The sequence below is a fragment of the Somniosus microcephalus genome, chromosome 2 (genome assembly GCF_052327205.1).
Source record: "Somniosus microcephalus isolate GS21.2 chromosome 2, FLI_Smic_1.0, whole genome shotgun sequence".
In the NCBI taxonomy this organism is placed as follows: domain Eukaryota; kingdom Metazoa; phylum Chordata; class Chondrichthyes; order Squaliformes; family Somniosidae; genus Somniosus; species Somniosus microcephalus.
The window spans coordinates 388,222,708-388,240,976 of record NC_140988.1 but is presented as its reverse complement, the minus strand read 5'-3'; the positions used below and the strand labels follow the sequence as shown (position 1 = coordinate 388,240,976).

Sequence of the window (18,269 nt, the reverse complement as noted above, 5' to 3'; positions counted from 1 at the left end):
TTTTAGACTGTGGCCCCTGGTTCTGTGCTCCCCGGCCATTGGAAACATTCTCTCTGAATTCAGCCTGTCCAGGCCTGCCATAATTTTATATGTTTCGATGAGATCCCCTCTCAATCTTCTAAACTCCAGTGAGTACAAGCCCAAACTATTTAATCTCTCTTCGTAGGTCATTCCCGCCATTCCAGGTATCAGCCTGGTGAATCGCCGTTGCACTCTTTCCATGGGAAGAACATCCTTCCGCAGATGGGGCGACCAAAACTGTACACAATACTCCAGATGCGGTCTCACCAGCACCTTGTACAGCTGTAGTAAGGTATCCCTATTCCTATACTCGAACCCCCTTGATATGAAGGCCAACATACCATTTGCCTTCTTAATCGCCTGTTGCACCTGCATGCTCTCCTTCAGTGACTGGTGCACAAGAACACCCAGGTCCCTCTGCACTTCCCCATCTCCCAATCTATTGCCATTTAGATAATAATCTACCCTCCTGTTTTTACCCCCAAAGTGGATAACCTCGCATTTATCCACATTATAGTGCATCTGCCACGTATCCGCCCATTCCCCCAACCTGTCCAAATCGCACTGTAGCCTCCTGACATCCTCATCAGAGCCCACCCCTCCTCCTAGTTTAGTGTCGTCAGCGAATTTGGAAATATTGCATCCAATTCCCTGATCCAGATCATTTATATATATTGTGAACAGCTGGGGTCCCAGGACAGATCCTTGCGGCACCCCGCTGGTCACTGCCTGCCACTCCGAAAACGAGCCGTTTATTCCAACTCTCTGTTTTCTATCCGCCAGCCAGTTCTCTATCCACGTTAATACTTTGCCCCCAATCCCATGAGCCTTAATTTTGCATGATAATCTTTTGTGTGGAACCTTATCGAAGGCTTTCTGGAAGTCAAGGTACACCACATCCACTGGCTCTCCCCCATCTATTTTACCAGTTACTTCCTCAAAAAATTCCAGCAGATTAGTCAAACACGATTTACCCTTTGTAAATCCATGTTGACTCTGTCCGATCCTTTCCCCATTTGTCAAGTGCTCCGCTATTTTATCCTTAATAATGGACTCTAGCATTTTGCCCACAACCGATGTAAGGCTTACTGGTCTATAATTCCCTGCTTTCTCTCTACCCCCCTTTTTAAATATTGGGGTAACATTAGCTACCCTCCAATCCACGGGTACTGTTCCCGAGTCAATGGAGTTCCGGAAGATGATCCTTAGAGCATCTGCTATCTCCAGGGCCACCTCCTTAAGTACCCTAGGATGTAGTTTATCAGGCCCCGGGGATTTGTCGGCCTTCAGTCCCCTCAACTTACCCAACACCATATCCCTAGAGATACTAATTTCTGTCAGCTCCTCCCTCTCATTAGTCCCTATGTTTGCCGATATTCCTGGGAGGTTATTTGTGTCCTCCTTTGTGAATACAGAACCAAAGTATGAGTTTAATTGGTCTGCCATTTCCTTATTCTCCATTATATATTCTCCCGAATCGGACTGCAAGGGGCCGACTTGGGATTTTACCAGTCTTTTCCTCCTGATATACCGATAAAAGCTTTTGCAGTCTGTCTTTATGTTTGCTGCAAGTTTACTTTCGTATTCTATTTTCCCCTTCCTGATTAATCCCTTTGTCCTCTTTTGCTGTATCCTGTACTGCCCCCAATCTTCCGGTCTGGTGCTTTTTTTTGCCAGTTGATATGCCCTTTTTTTTGATTTTATGCTGTCCCTAATTTCCCTCGTTATCCACGGTTGAGTCACCTTTTTAGGTTTATTTTTATGCCAAACCGGTATAAACATGTTCTGGAATTCTTCCATTCTATCTTTGAATGCTTGCCATTGTCTATCCACTGTCAATCCCCCCAGAAACACCACCCAATCAATCTTACCCAATTCCCGTCTCAGACCCTCGTAATTCCCTTTATTTAAGTTCTGGACCTTAGTCTCTGATTCAATTTCCTCACTCTCCATCTCGACTGAGAGCTCGATCATATTATGATCGCTCTGACCCAAGGGGCCTCGTACAAGAAGATTGCTGATAAGTCCCTTCTCATTGCACAATACCCAGTCTAAAATGGCCTGATCTCGAGTCGGCTCCTCGACATATTGGTCCAGATAACCGTCCCGAAAACATTCCAGGAATTCCTCCTCCTCAGAATTTTTACTAATTTGGGTAGTCCAATCAATATGTAAATTAAAGTCACCCATGATGACAGCTGTGCTCTTATCGCACGCTTCTCTAATTTCCCTTTTTATGCCTTCCCTCACCTCCATATTACTATTTGGAGGCCTATATATCACACCCACTAACGTTTTCCTCCCCTTGCTATTTCTCATTTCTACCCATACAGATTCCGTTTCATCCGAGTTAATATCCTTCCTTTCCATTGCATTAATCCCCTCCTTTACCAGCAATGCTACCCCACCTCCCCTACCTTTTTGCCGATCCTTCCTAAATATTGTATATCCCTGGATGTTAAGTTCCCAGCCTTGCCCACCCTGCAGCCACGTTTCTGTAATCCCAATCAAATCATACTTGTTTACCTCTATTTCCACAACTAATTCATCCACCTTGTTCCTAATGCTTCTAGCATTAAGATACAAAGCCTTCAGGCTTGCTTTTTTCACACTCTCATTATGAATTAGTTTGGCCCTTTGTGTTTCTCTCCTTTGCTTATTGCTTCTCACCTTTCTACCATCTATTTCTGACTTCATATGACTTCCCTCTTTTCCACTACCTAGGTTCCCATCCCCCTGCCAAATTAGTTTAAATCCTCCCGAACCGCCCTAGAAAATATTACCCCGAGGACATCGGCTCCCTCACAGTTCAGGTGTAGACCGTCCCCTTGGTACAGGTCACTCCTCCCCAAGAACTGGTTCCAATGCCTCAAGAATTTAAATCCCTCTCCCTTGCACCACTGCTCAAGCCACGTATTTAGCTTATCTATCTTACTCTCTCTAAACTTATTAGCTCGTGGCACTGGTAGCAATCCAGAGATTACTACCTTTGAGGTCCTACTTTTCAATTTAGCTCCTAACTCCCTAAATTCAGCTTGTAGGACCTCCTCCCTCTTTTTACCTACATCGTTGGTACCTACATGTACCACGACAACTGGCTGATCCCCCTCCCCCTTCAGAATGCTCTGCACCCGCTCCGAGACATCCTTGACCCTTGCACCAGGGAGGCAACATACCATCTTGGAGTCTCGGTCTCGGTCACAGAAACTCCTATCTATCCCCCTTACAATTGAATCCCCTATCACTATAGCCCTATCCCTCTTTTTCCCGCCCTTCTGTGCAGCAGAGCCAGTCATGGTGCCCTGAACCTGGCTGCTGGTGCCTTCCCCTGATAAGTCATCTCCCCCAACAGTACCCAAAACGGTAAACCTGTTTTGGAGGGAGATGACCGCAGGTGACTCCTGCACTACCTTCCTGCCTTTACCCTGCCTTTTGGTCACCCATTTACTGTCTGAGCTAGCCTTTACCTGCGGTGTGACCAACTCACTGAATGTGCTATCCACAACATCCTCAGCATCGCGTATGCTCCAGAGTGTCGAGACAGGAGCAGCAAGAAAGTGGGCAAGGGGCCTCCACATGTGCTGAAGCCACAGGGGAAGCACCACGTAGGAGCATGCGTTAAGAGAAAGATACTGCACAATAGTCACAAGGGTAGTCACTTGGGTGAAATGTGTTTATTTTTTAAATGCCATCAGTTGGTTATTGTAAATAAAAATTCTGATGGCAACTGCTGCAGTTGTGGCATGTGTCATTTTGCAAATGGGCCTTCCACATTGAGGGCTTAGGATTACTTGCAATTGTCAGTATGGTGGTCAGAGTGCTAGGAACCCTTTGGTTCTTGGCCATTGTCGATGCTCTGGTAAGAAGCTGTGAGGCAAAAGTGTTTGATTGGCTAGGCTAAGCAAATCTGGCAAAGATGAGTGCGTTCCTTGCATCCCGGGCAGCAATGTTCTCGCATACTGCTGCCGCTGGTTGATGGGCCTCTGCAAGATGATCATTTTCGCTCTCCTCCTCCTCCTCCTCATCCTCATCTGAGGAGGATATGTGAAGAGCCACTTGGTCCGCAGGAATCTGCAAGCCACGACACTGTGCCATGTTGTGAAGTGCATAACAAACCACGACGATTCTGGAGACCCTGGCTGCTGAGTACTGCAGGGCTCTACCTGATCTATCCAGGCATCTGAAGCGCATCTTCAGCATGCCGATGGTTTGCTTGATTATGGATCTGGTGGAAATGTGGCTGTAGTTGTAGCTCTCCTCAGCTTCCTCAACGGCGTCATTAGCCACGTCTTCAGGGGATAGCCCTTGTCTCCAAGTAGCCATCCGTTAAGTTGGTCTGGCGGACTGAAGAGTGGAGGCATACTAGACTGGCGCACTATGAAGGAGTCATGGCAACTGCCAGGGTATTTGGCACAAACATGCAAAATTTCCTTCGTGGTCACACACCAGCTGCACGTTGAGGGAGTGGAAGCCCTTGCGGTTGACAAAAATACCTGGATTACGATGGGGTGCCTTAAGGGCCACGTGTGTGCAGTCAATGATGCCCTGCACCCTTGGAAAGCCTGCCAGATTAGCTAATCCAACCTCACGCGCCGTGACACTTGCTTGATCCTTGGAGAAATGGATGTGATTGTGCGCGATGGCAAAGAGGGCATCGGTTACCTGCATGATGCAAGTGTGTGCGGCCGCCTGGGAGATGCCGCTGATGTCTGCTGCTGATCCCTGGAATGAGCCTGAAGCAAAAAAGTTGAGTGCGATGGTGACTTTGACGGCCACTGGTAAGGGGTGTCCACCTGGTCCTCTGGGCTCCAGGTCTTGCTGCAGTATTGCGCAGATGTCACCCACTACCTCTCGCGAAAGTCGGAGCCGCCTTTGGCACTGCTGCTCACTCATGTTGAGGTAGCTGATCCTCTGTCTGTAGACCCTGTTTGGGGGTAGCTCCTGCACCGATGGGCTTCCATGCGCTGGCCCCTTCTGGTCTGTGCAGCTTCAGGTGGGTGAGCAGCAGCTTGGAGCTCCTGTTGGTGCTGCTGTTGTTCAGGGTTCTGTTGCTGCTGCGGCTGGTCTTCGTCCTCATCTGATGTCCAGGAGGAAAGGAAATAAATGGTTCCCATGCTGGTAGATGCCTCAGTTGAGGAAGCGCTCAGTCAAGGTGGCGAGAGGGGTTTCCCAGGAGGTCACACTGGAGATGGGTGTCAGGCTCCAAACTTCCACAGCTATGGTTATGCCTTCCAAAAGTTCCCCCAGACCTGAGACAACAAAGTCCTGCCACCTGCAAATGATGACTGATCAAATCTCCTATTTAATGGTGGAGCTGCAGCTGATAGTCAGCAATCCAATTGTGCTCCCGCCAGGTTTCACTGTCGTATTTCAGAGGAGACGTGAATCACGTGGGAAACGTGTTAAAATCAGAAAGGCCTCTCAAAATAGGATTATAGAGGCAATTTAGTGGTTGTTAAGGGCCTTAAGGGCCTATCCCGCCTCTTGGAGGCGGGACGGAGACGGGATCAGAAACCACGCATTTGGGAAAATTGCTTAGAGGCGGGATCGGGCCCACCCGCCACTTTTTGCAATTTTAACACCCCACACACCTCCATTCCCACCTCCTCGGGCCTGGCAAAATCCAGCCCCATGACTCTAAGTTAAAGATAGTATTAGATCAAAGGAAGAGGCTTATAATGTTGCCAAAAAGAGCAGTGAGCCTGAGGATTGGGAGGATTTTAGAATTCAGCAAAGGAGGACCAAGAAATTCATAAAGAAAGGGAAAATAAAATATGAGAGTAAACTACCGAGAGACATAAAACAGAGTGTAAAAGCTTCGATACATACGTAAAAAGGAAAAGATTAGCAACAGTAAATGTGGGTCCCTTACAGGCTGAGACAGGAGAAATTATAATGGGGAATAAGGAAATGGCAGAGAAATTAGATAGGGCTTTAAACTAAAAAAGCAGGGGGGGGAGAGATGGGTCATGTAAGGGGAAATTTAGAAATCTAAAGAGAAAGGCCAAGGCAATAGAGCAGTGTAGCGATTTGGGTAAAAATAAGCAGAGTGTGACAGGAAGGGACAGAGAGTTTAATGGCAGCAGTGCAGCAGAGAATAAGGTCAAAGCAGGGAATAATGGTAAAACATTTAGATTAAAGGCTCTTTATCTGAATACACGAAGCATTCATAACAAGATAAATGAACTAGTGGCACAAATAGAGATAAATGGGCTTGATTTAATAGCCATTACAGAGACGTGGTTGCAAGGTTGGAATCTAAATGTTCCAGGGTACTTGACATTTCGAAAAGACAGGCAGAATGGAAAAGAAGGGAGGGTAGCCCTGATAATAAAGGATGCCATAAGGACAGTATAGAGAAAGGATCTCAGCTCGGAAGATCAGGAAGTAGAATCAGTATGGGTGGAGATAAGGAATAACCAGGGGCAGAAAACACTGGTGGGAGTAGTATATAGGCCCCCTAACAGTAGCTATACCGTTGGACAGAATATTAATCAAGAAATAGTAGGAGCTTAATCGTGGGGGAATTTAATCTTCATATAGACTGGACAAATCAAAGTGGCAAAGTTAGTCTGGAGGACGAGTTCATGGAATGCATACGGGACAGTTTCCTGGAACAATACGTCATGGAACCAACCAGGGAACAGGCTATTTTAGATCTTGTATTGTGTAATGAGACAAGGTTACTTAGCAATCTCATGGTAAAGAATCCTCTGGGGCAGAGTGATCATAATATGATAGAATTTCACATGAAGTTTCAGAGAGACTTGCGTAAGTCAGGAAAGAGAGTCTTAAACTTAAATAAAGCTAATTACATAGGTATGAGGTGTGAGTTGGCTAAGGTAGATTGGAAAAATAGATTAAAAGGTATGGCGGTAGATAAGCAGTGGCTAGCATTTAAAGAAATATTTCATAATTCTCAACAAAAATACATTCCATTGAGAAACAAAAACTCCACGGGAAAATGATCCATCCGTGGCTAAGTAAAGAAGTTAAGGATAGCATTAGATTGAAAGAAGAAGCTTATAATGTTGCGAAGAATAGTAGTAAGCCTCAGAATTGGGAGCTTCAGAAACCAGCAAAGGAAGACCAAATAATGGATAAAAAGGGAAAAAATAGAATGAGAGAGAAAACTAGCAAGAAATACAAAACCAGGTTGCAAGAGCTTCTAAAAGTATGTAAAAAGGAAGAGAGTAGCAAAAGTAAACGTTGGTCCCTTAGAGGCTGAGACAGGAGAAATTATTATGGGGAATAAGGAAATGGCAGAAACGTTAAACAAATATTTTGTATCTGTCTTCACAGTAGAAGACACAAAAAGCATACCAAAAATGGTGGGGAACCGAGGGTCTAATGAGGGTGAGGAACTTAATGTAATTAATATAAGTAGAGAAAAAGTACTAGAGAAACTAATGGGACTAAAATCCAACAAATCCCCTGGACCTGACGGCCAACATCCCAGGGTTCTAAAAGAGGTGGCTGCAGAAATAGTGGATGCATTGGTTTTGATCTTCCAAAATTCCCTAGATTCTAGAATGGTCCCAGCGGATTGGAAGGTAGCAAATGTAACACCGCTATTCAAGAAAGGAGGGAGAGAGAAAACAGGGAACTACAGGCCAGTTAGCCTGACATCAGTCGTCGGGGAAAATGCTGGAATCCATTGTTAAGGAAGTGGTGTCAGGGCACTGAGAAAATCATAACATGATTAGGCAGAGTCAACATGGTTTTATGAAAGGGAAATCGTGTTTGACAAATTTATTAGAGTTTTTTGAGGATGTAACTAGCAGGGTAGATAAAGGGGAACCAGTGGATGGAGTATATTTGGATTTCCAAAAGGCATTCGATAAGGTGCCACAAAAAAAGTCTATTACACAAGATTAGGGCTCATGGGGTTGGGGGTAATATAGTAGCATGGATAGAGGATTGGTTAACGGACAGAAAACAGAGAGTAGGGATAAACAGGTCTTTTTCAGGTTGGCAGGCTGTAACTAGTGGGGTGCTGCAAGGATCAGTGTTGGGGCCTCAGCCATTTACAATCTATATTAATGATCTACATGAAGGGACTGAGTGTAATGTAACCAAGTTTGCTGACAATACAAAGCTAGGTGGGACAGTAAGCTGTGAGGAGAACTCAGAGTCTGCAAAGGGATATAGATAGACTGAGTGAGTGGGCAGTAAGGTGGCAGATGGAGTATAATGTGGGGAAATGTGAGGTTATTCACTTTGGTAGGAAGAATAGAAAAACAGAATATTTTTTAAATATTCAAGGAAACTTTCAAATGTTGGTGTCTAGAGAGATTTGGGTGTCCTCGTGCAAGAAACACAGAAAGCTAGCATGCAGGAACAGCAAGCAATTAGGAAGGCAAATGGCATGTTGGTCTTTATTGCAAGGGGGTTGGAGTATAACAGTAAGGAAGTCTTGCTCCAATTGTACAGGGCCTTGGTGAGACCACACCTGGAGTACTGTGCACAGTTTTGGCCTCCTTATCTAAGGAAGAATATACTTAATAACAGCTCGACGCTCCGCTCGACACCCCGAGACACCGCGCCAGATGGCAGAGACCCCCACGCTCGACGCTCCGCTCGAAGGCCCGAGACTCCGCGCCGGACGGCAGAGACCCCCGCGCTCGAAGCTCCGCTCGACGCCCCGAGACTCCGCGGCGGACGGCAGAGATCCCAGCTCTCGACGCTCTGCTCGATGCCCCGAGACCCCCGTGCTTGACGCCCCGAGACCACCCCCGCTCGACACCGACGACCCGAGAGCCCCACTCGATGCCCTCGCTCACTTCTGTATGAAGTGAGGCTGATGGATTCACCCAATTTCTCACTTACTTGGGCACAGAGTCCGTGCAAATCCTGGAGTAACGGCAGAAATGGTTATTTATGCCATTTCTCTGGGATTTCAGAGTTACGGGAGAGTTTCAAAAGCTCCCACGGAATTTCTATCCCAAAATACCTTATTTATGGCAATGGTGAAAGCAGCGTCCACCTTGGCCTCCAACTCCTCTGGAGAATAGTAACAGAAGAGATTTGTTCCCTGTAACACGCAATACATCCTGGTCCAGTTGTGTAGTTCACCCACCATCTGCTGCAACACAGGAGAAATAGAACAGATTAAACAGGACCCTTAGGGAGAGGCAGAGAGAGACAGACAGACAGACAGCAAGAGCGAGAGAGTGAGACAGAGAGAGAGCGAGCGAGCGAGACAGAGAGAGAGAGTGCGAGAGAGCGAGAGACGGGGAGAGCGAGCGAGAGAGCGGGACGGAGCGAGCGAGAGCGGAACGGAGCGAGAGAGAGAGAGCGGGACGGAGCGAGCGAGCGGGACGGAGCGAGAGAGAGACAGAGCAGGACGGAGCGAGAGAGAGAGAGAGAGAGAGAGCGGGACAGAGCGAGAGAGAGAGAGTGAGCGAGAGAGCGAGAGCGAGCGAGAGCGAGAGAGCGAGAGCGAGCGAGAGCGAGAGACGGGGAGAGCGAGCGAGAGAGCGGGACGGAGAGAGAGAGTGCGAGACGGAGAGAGTGTGAGACGGGGAGAGAGAGAGAGAGCGCGCGAGACGGAGAGAGAGAGAGAGCAGGACGGAGCGAGAGAGAGAGAGAGCGGGACGGAGAGAGAGAGAGCGAGACGGAGAGAGAGTGAGACGGAGAGAGAGAGAGAGAGAGAGAGAGAGAGAGAGCGAGACGGAGAGAGAGAGCGAGACGGAGAGAGAGAGCGAGACGAAGAGAGAGAGAGAGAGAGAGCGTGCGGGGGCGGACCTGCGGGAAACGAGGCAATGGCGAGGCTTAAAAGAGCAGCGAGGACCAGGTAGGCCTCAGAGCGGCGGCGGACCGGCAGGAAACGAGGCGGCAGCAAGGCTTAAAAGCGGCGGCGAGGACCAGGTAGGCTGACTAATCTCCAATCTCAGAGGGAGGGAGAGAAGTAAAAAGTAATCGAAGTGTGATGTCACCAGAAAGCAGGTAAGTGATTGGTTGGTGAGTATTTCTCTCTTTTTTAAACTTAAACTCTGTGGTTTACAGTCTCTAAAGTCTCTGTGGTGTAGTGGGGACTGTTTGTAAACCAGGGCCCTTAAATATAACATTTAACTGTAGTGTAATTGGTGGGATTGATTTGATTTAATTTAGTTTCAATTAATTAAAGGGTAAGTCATGGCAGGAGAGCCCGGCCCCGTGGTATGCTCCTCCTGCGCTATGTGGGAAATCAGGGACACTTACTGTGTCCCTGACAACTATGTGTGCAGGAAGTGTGTCCAGCTGCAGCTACTGGCAGACTGCATTGCGGTGCTGGAGCTGCGATTGGATACATACTGCACCATTCGCGATGCTGAGGACGTCATGGATATCACGTTTAAGCAGTTGGTCACACCGCAGGAAAAGGTTGGACAGGCAGAAAGGGAATGGGTGGCCAACAGGCAGAGTAGTCGGCGCAGGCAGGTAGTGCAGGAGTCCCCTGTGGACATCTCCCTCTCAAACAGATATACCACTTTGAATACCGTTGAGGGGGGTGGCTTACCAGGGGAAGGCAGCAGCAGCCAACTTCCTGGCACCAGGGGTGGTTCTGCTGCACAGGACGGGAGGAAAAAGAGCGGGAGAGCTATAGTAATAGGGGATTCTATTGTAAGGGGAATAGATAGGCGTTTCTGTGGCCGCAAACGAGACTCCAGGATGGTGTGTTGCCTCCCTGGTGCAAGGGTCAAGGATGTCTCAGAGCGGCTGCAGAACATTTTGGAAGGGGAGGGTGAACAGCCAGCATATAGGTACCAACAATATAGGTAAAAAACGGGATGAGGTCCTAAAAGCTGAATATAGGGAGTTAAGAGGTAAATTTAAAAATAGGACCTCAAAGGTACTAATCTCAGGATTGCCACCAATGCCACGTGCTAGTCAGATTAGAAGTAGAAGGATATTTCAGATGAATACGTGGCTAGAGGAATGGTGCGAGGGTGAGGGATTCAAATTTCTGGGACATTGGAACAGATTCTGGGGGAGGTGGGACCAGTTCAAACCGGACGGTTTGCACCTGGGCAGGGCCAGGACCGATGTCCTAGGGGGTGTTTGCTAGTGCTCTGGGGGAGGGTTTAAACTAAAATGGCAGGGGGTTGGGAACCTGAGCAGGGAGACAGAGGAAAGGGAAACAAGGATAAAAGCAAAAGATAGGAAGGAGAAAAACAAAAGTGGCAGTCAGAGAAATCAACAGTTTAAATCAAACATGGCCACAGTAAATAATTATTCTAATAAGTCTAAGAGCGTTAAAAAAACAAGCCTGAAGGCTTTGTGTCTTAATGCGAGGAGCATTCGTAATAAGGTGGATGAATTAGCTGCGCAAATAGAGGTAAACAGATATAATTTGATTGGGATTACGGAAACATGGCTCCAGGATGGCCAAGGCTGGGAACTCAACATCCAGGGGTATTGAATATTCAGGAATGATCGGCAAAAAGGAAAGGGAGGTGGGGTAGCATTGCTGGTTAAAGAAGGGAATAACGCAATTGTAAGGAAGGATATTAGCTCTGATGATGTGGAATCTATATGGGTAGAACTGAGAAATACCAAGGGGGAGAAAACGTTAGTGGAAGTGGTATATTGAGGAAATCTACATGATATAAGGGGTTAATTTCAAGTGCTTGCTGGGTAAAAGTTTTCAGACTTGACACAGGTAAAGAGTCGATGTGTAACTAGAGCTATTGCACGAACCTGGATTACAGCCAAGAACAGATGTCTGCCCACCTAATAAGAATGTAGAAGTGAAACAATGGGTTCCGTTTGATTTACCCAGTGACCTGATAACTTGCGACCGTAAGCAAACCTAGCCTCCCAATACATGATTAAGATTAAAGAGGACCTCCGGTTACACGATTCATGCCCTGTTATAGATTAACGGTTGACTTATGTGTCCAGGATCCTTCTGTCAATATGTCATAAGACCTGATGATTAATCTAAAATGTATCCTGATTGAGGAACAAAGGAATGTCAATCAAACTTGTTTGTTACACTGTATAAATATGGAACGCTTACGCCGTATCATTGGAATAGTAGCCTCACCCCTTGAGTAGAGGTGCTGATTCCCCTTGCAAGCGAAATAAAAGGCCTGTCCGTCTGACGAATCCAAGAGTGTATTGAGTCATTACCCAGAGCTAAGGAAAAAGGCACTTCTACAATTTGGAGGTTCCACCGAGATGGCTTGCTGTACCAATTGGTGAGTTAACAGACGCCGAGTATGTTGCTCGGTTAGGAAAAATCCCATCGGCCGAAGGTGGTGTTTTGCCACATTTTTGGGACTTTCCCTGCCAGAAGCATAGCTGCGCATAGTCTGTTTATTCCATTGGACAGTACTGCCATCGGGTAATTGACTCACAAGGTTCGGAGGTTAAACTGCCGTTGTGACTGCTTCCCTTTCAGAAACGGAACAGAGGATCAGCCATGAGGCGCTGACGCCCCGCGAACTGGATCGTGCAGAAAAGGACTGTATAAAGGTACCAGAGAGAGAAGGTTAAGTCAGGAATTTGATTAACTAAGGAGCTAGCGATTTACTGGAAATTGCACTAGCAAGGTTCCATAAAGGGAGTAGGGTAGAAGGAGAGCGAGTGGGTGAAGTTAGTTGGGACAAATTGAAGGCCCTTTTTGCTAAAGATTTGGCTAAAGGGAGTAGGGTAGAGGGAAGAAGAGTGGGCGATTGTCTGAAACACAGTGTCAATGTTTAATGTTTATGAGAGTGAGTATTTAACTACTTGTTATTATCAATCAACTTCATCCAGTAAGGCTGCATAGGTTGGTGATTTAGTAACACTTTGGTTGTTGTTTAACAAGTGTATTGTTTATTGTCATATGTATTAATGTTTAGTCATGTCTGATCTGTAGCGGCGTCCCACGCAGATCATAGTGTGTTACGGAATTGTTGTATGTTTTAACTAAAATATTTAAGCTGAAAAAAAAACTGCAGAAGGGGTTGGAAAAGACCCAAGCCGGGGAAGTGAGTCCCGCGGCAGAATGTATTGTTGAGAAAATAGTGATGTCTTTTACATGATCCACTAAGCTATTGTGGATTCAGTATTTTCCCCAGTTAGAAATACCTTCCACGAGGGTTGAGAACCCTCGAGTTTTAAAGCATAAGGATATGTCTTAATGTGTTGTAAATATTTTTTTAAAAACCCTTGCTGCAGTCAGTTGACTAAATTCAGTCGGGAAGTGCTGAGTTTCAGTCGCCTAGCCTCAGGCCGGTTATTAAGAGGGCAAATGCCCCACGTGAAGGCCGGGACCATAAAGTAGGCGCCGAAACTCTAAAGGCACTCGGAGTGACAAATGGTCAAGGACTTTGTGACACTGATTTGAAGTAAAGACCAAGAAGATTGGATGTGACTGTAATTTTGATACGTATGTATAGTTTATTAATCTGATCTGTAGGGGCGTACAACGCAGATCACGGATTGTCACGGGAGTTTAGATTGTTTTAAGTGAACCATTTAAGCTGCTAAAATGGGTGCTAGCACCAGTAAGCCACCCGAGAAAGGCATGCCAGCAGCCTTTATGCTAAAGAACTGTAGTCAATCATCCATTGATCACCTACCAAATTGGTCCAAATGGACTGTAAATAAGACTAGACCCTTTCCCTCAGATGGTTCATTTAACATAGAAAGAATTACTTGCCTCGAGGAATGTTTAACGGACAAGAGAGAAATAGAGAACAGCCAGATAAAAAGACTGCCTCTATGTTTGTTGAGTCAGAAAAAAAAAAGATTACCCCGAAGAAATACCTTTCTCCTCTATTATGGTAGGATAACAAGGTAACTATAGAAGGATGAATAGAGGGGAATATAGAGGAAGATGTGGTAGAGTAAGAGGGTATGGACGATCTGGTAATTGTTACAATTGCGGACAATCCGGACATTGGGCAAACCAATGCCCTGCGAAAAATCGTCAGAACCAAACCTCCAATAATGGACCTCCGTTAGAGAATAAAGGTCCTAATTTCACTGTCCATAACCCTTTTTCGGACCAGTCAGGAGGTTACCCTACAAACGGACAGGGATTTAGGAGAAATAGAGATCAGAATTACTGACTGACACCAGCAGCCCCAGGCGCCACAGACCACCAAATGCCCGTTGTTTCTTTAAATTCACGCAGCGAACCTGAAATTAAAATGCAAATAGCTGGGAGACCTATGTCATTTTAGTAGGTACAGGAGCAACCTTTTCGGTGTTAGGGAAAGGATATTCTGAAGGAATGCCTATTAATGGGAAAAAGACCCCGATAGCTGGATTGGCTGGAATACTACAACGCTTGAATCAATCGACTCCCCTCACAGTAAAAGTAGAAGAATTTGAGGAAGAACACTCCTTTCTGTTATCAGGAGATGTCTCTATGAATTTATGTGGAAGAGACTTGCTGTGCAAAATGAATGCTACAATCATTTGCTCCCCATCAGGAGTAACGGTAGAAATCCAAGTAGATAAGGCATATGCGTACCCAGTAACAGAAATAAAACACCCTGTTCTTTACGCATGGGAAATTGCCGACCCAAGTTTGAGTCCCAAACTTGTCAGTCTGTTAGGAGCGTGGGGATTCGTTACAAGCTCCATAAAACAGTACCAGGAATCCCTGAAACTAGGGAAATGGCATTCAAAATTGCACTGCACGGCCTGCTATGACAAAACAGGACAAGATTATCAGCCGTTTTTAAATTTAAAATACCTCCTAACTATTAGACTGCACAGCCCTATAAAGTTACAATTAATCCAGCTGCACCATTACCCAAAAGGTCACAGTATCCATTGTCAGAGAAAGCAGAAAAAGGAATTGAGCCAGTGATGGAATCATTGTTAAAACAGGGAGTTAACGCCGGATAGAATAAAGGTCGTTTGCAACACATCGTTGCCAAAAACTAAAAGAGAAATGAAGCATTTTCTAGGAATGACTGGCTATTGTAGACAATGGATATTGAACTATTCAGAAATAACCAGACCACTATTGGACATGAGCATGACAAATTTGGAAAATTCACGGTTACCTGACTTCCTCGGGAACCCAGATTAAAAATGCACAAGAAGTGCAAAATCTTTTACTAGCTATTCAGAGATGTAAACAGATTGCAATTATTAAGTGCCAAGCGCACACGGGGCATTTGGACAAGGTTGCGCTTGGAAACGCTGCTGCAGATAGCGCTGCTAAGTCAGTAGCTATATCAAGTACTGAACGACAAGTTTCAGCCTTCCCTGTTAGAGAAAAGCCAGAGATACCGCAGCCCCCGTCCTTAGATGATGTGCTGACCCATCAAGATAGGGCCAGTTCTGATGAAGTAAAGGAATGGGTTGTCAATCATTGTTTTAAAAAAAAACACTGACTGCTTATGGGTTCATCATGACGGCCGCATGGTGGCACCCAAATCATTACTATCACCAATTGCCCGATGTGTTCATAAATTCACCCATGCGGGCAAAGGGGGGATGGCGGACTATATCCTCAAGACCTGGTATGCACCAGGAATCTCAAAGTTGGCAAAACAAATATGCGAAAATTGTACTATCTGCCAGACCATGAATGCAGGGAAAATAAAGAAGGTACAGCCCGCATCCCACCCAAACCCCATGGGCCCTTTTGTACACTTGCAAATGGATTTTATTGAACTACCTGTGTGTATGAACTTTAAATATGTATTAGTTATTGTTGATATGTTTTCAAGATGGATTGAAGCGTTTCCTTGTAGAAAGAGTGACGCCACTACTGTTGCTAAGTGCTTATTGAAGGACATTGTACCTCGCTTTGGGATACCAGCAAAACTGTCAAGTGACAATGGGTCCCATTTTACGGGAACATTGATTAAGGAACTATGCAAAGCCTTACAGATTAACCAGCACCTCCATTGCAGTTATCATCCACAGTCGGCTGGACTAGTGGAAAGATATAACGGGATGCTGAAAAACAAGCTTGCAAAACTGTGTAAAGAAACTGGTGTGGCGACACGCCACCACTGGACATAATCCGCTCACGGCGGCACAGACAGTCTAAGCAGAAGCCCCCAGCCGGGGGCCCTTTCCTCCAGCAACTTGTTTCCCGTAGGGACAGGCTGCCGGGAGCACTTCCTGTCTGGGAAGTATTTAAGTGGATGCGCGGGCTTTTCTAGTTCCTGTTTGTCATGTGGTTGGAATAAAGCAGTTGTGTTTTCAATAGCTCTGGTCTCGACTCCCACGTTTGCCGCGGTATCTCAACACTGGTGACCCCGACGCTCAGGACGAATCCTAAGCTAGCATGGCGGATACAAACGCAGTCACGGTTAAATTACCAGACTTTTGGGAGAACCTCGCCGAAGCCTGGTTCGTTCAAGCTGAGTCCAGATTCCGGCTGAAAGGCATTACAGTCGACGCCACGAAGTACGACTACCTCGTCGCCTCGCTCACCTACGCTACAGTCCCCAAGGTTTGGGCAGCGCTGCAGAATCCACCAACGGAGGGCAAGTACGAACATCTGAAGGCTGCGCTACTTAAAAAATTTCAAACGTCCTCTTACCAGCGCCACTGCCAACTCCTGGACCTCCCCGGCCTTGGTGACGCTTCACCATCAGACCTGCTTTCCCACATGCTGTCCCTCTCAGACGACAAAAATCCCGGCGCCTTTTTTCGCACGCTTTTCATTCGGCAGCTCCCCGCCAGCATCCGCCCGCTCATTGTGGAGTCTGACTCCATGGACCTGGATGATATAGCCGAAAAGGCCGACCGGCTGCTCTCTGCACAGGCCGCTCGCGACGTCGCGCCCGACCTCACGGCAACGACCACGCGGTCTTCCCGGGCCGCTAGGCCCGACCGCCCTACCACTCCGGGTCACTGCTACTACCACACCCGTTTTGGCGCTAGGGCTCAACGCTGCACGCCACCGTGTTCCTTCAAAACCCCCCCCGCACCGGCCCCCGCGATGGCCGCGGGGCAGAAGGAGCCCCTACTGTACGTCACTGACGACAGAACCAACCGCCGATTTCTGTGCGACACAGGGGCCCAGCACAGCATCACCCCCGCCTCCGCCCTCGAGATCCAACGCGGCACACGGGGTATCACACTGGCTGCAGCCAACGGCTCTGAAATCCGCACATATGGCACCCGCATGGTCACGCTCGACCTCGCGGGTCGCCGCTACCGCTGGGAGTTCCTCACAGCCAAGGTCCTCTGCCCACTCATCGGCGCCGACTTCCTACGCGCCCACGGCCTCCTTGTCGACATTCCGAGGCACCGCCTCGTCGACATCAACACTATGGCCCCCATCCCCGGCGCCTTTACCCCGGCCCGTTCGGCCGGCCTGACGACCTACTGCCTCGCCAGAGCCACGGACGACTACTCGGCACTCCTAGCTGAGTTTCCCGCCCTCACTAACCCGACCTTTTCGGCCAAAGCCGCCAAGCACGGTGTGGAACACTATATCCCCACCACCGGCCCCCCAGTTTCTGCCCACGCCCGCAGACTCAACCCGACCAAGCTGGAAATCGCGCGGGCCGAGTTCACCAACATGGAACAACTCGGCATCATCCGCCGCTCCAGCAGCCCTTGGGCCTCGCCCCTCCACATCGCCCCCAAGCCCGGTGGAGGCTGACGTCCTTGCGGGGACTACCGCCGCCTCAACGACGCCACCACCCCCGATCGATACCCGGTGCCACACATCCAGGACTTCTCGGCCCGACTGGCCGGACGAACCGTCTTTTCCAAAGTCGACCTGGTGCGCGGTTACCACCAAGTCCCCGTACACCCCGCGGACATCCCCAAAACGGCCGTCATCACCCCATTCGGCCTGTTCGAGTTCCTGAGGATGCCCTTCGGCCTCAAGAATGCAGCACAGGCTTTCCAGCGCCTTATGGACTCAGTCCTCCGGGACCTGAACTTCCTATTCGTCTATCTAGACGACATTCTCGTGGCCAGCTCCTCCAAACAGGAACACCTCGAACACCTTCGCATCCTGTTCGGGCGCCTAGCCCAACGCGGGCTCATCCTCAGCCCGGCGAAGTGCCAATTCGGCCTAACCGAGATCGATTTTCTCGGTCACCACATCACCCCTGCTGGGGCCGTCCCCCTGCCCAATAAGGTGCAGGCCGTCCAGCAATTCCCCCGCCCCACAACCATCAAGGGCCTCCAGGAGTTCCTTGGGATGGTGAACTTCTACAACAGGTTCATCCCCAGAGCCGCAGCCCTCATGAAGCCCCTATACGACTCCCTCCGAGGAAAATCCGGCAAGATGGACGTAGCCTGGACCACTGACACGGCAGCTGCCTTCGACGCCACCAAAA

The 18,269-nt window shown here is 47.9% G+C and overlaps 1 protein-coding gene across 3 annotated transcripts in view; it reads right to left on the bottom strand.

Annotated features, from left to right (window-relative positions):
* Positions 1 to 18,269, bottom strand: part of rtkna (rhotekin a) — a 303,025-nt gene that overhangs the window by 101,646 nt on the left and 183,110 nt on the right. For all 3 annotated transcript variants that reach the window (XM_085976431.1, XM_085976433.1, XM_085976432.1), the window contains one exon: positions 8,975 to 9,106. In XM_085976431.1, the coding sequence (XP_085832557.1) occupies positions 8,975 to 9,106 (132 nt within the window). The remainder of the gene's footprint in view (positions 1 to 8,974; positions 9,107 to 18,269) is intronic.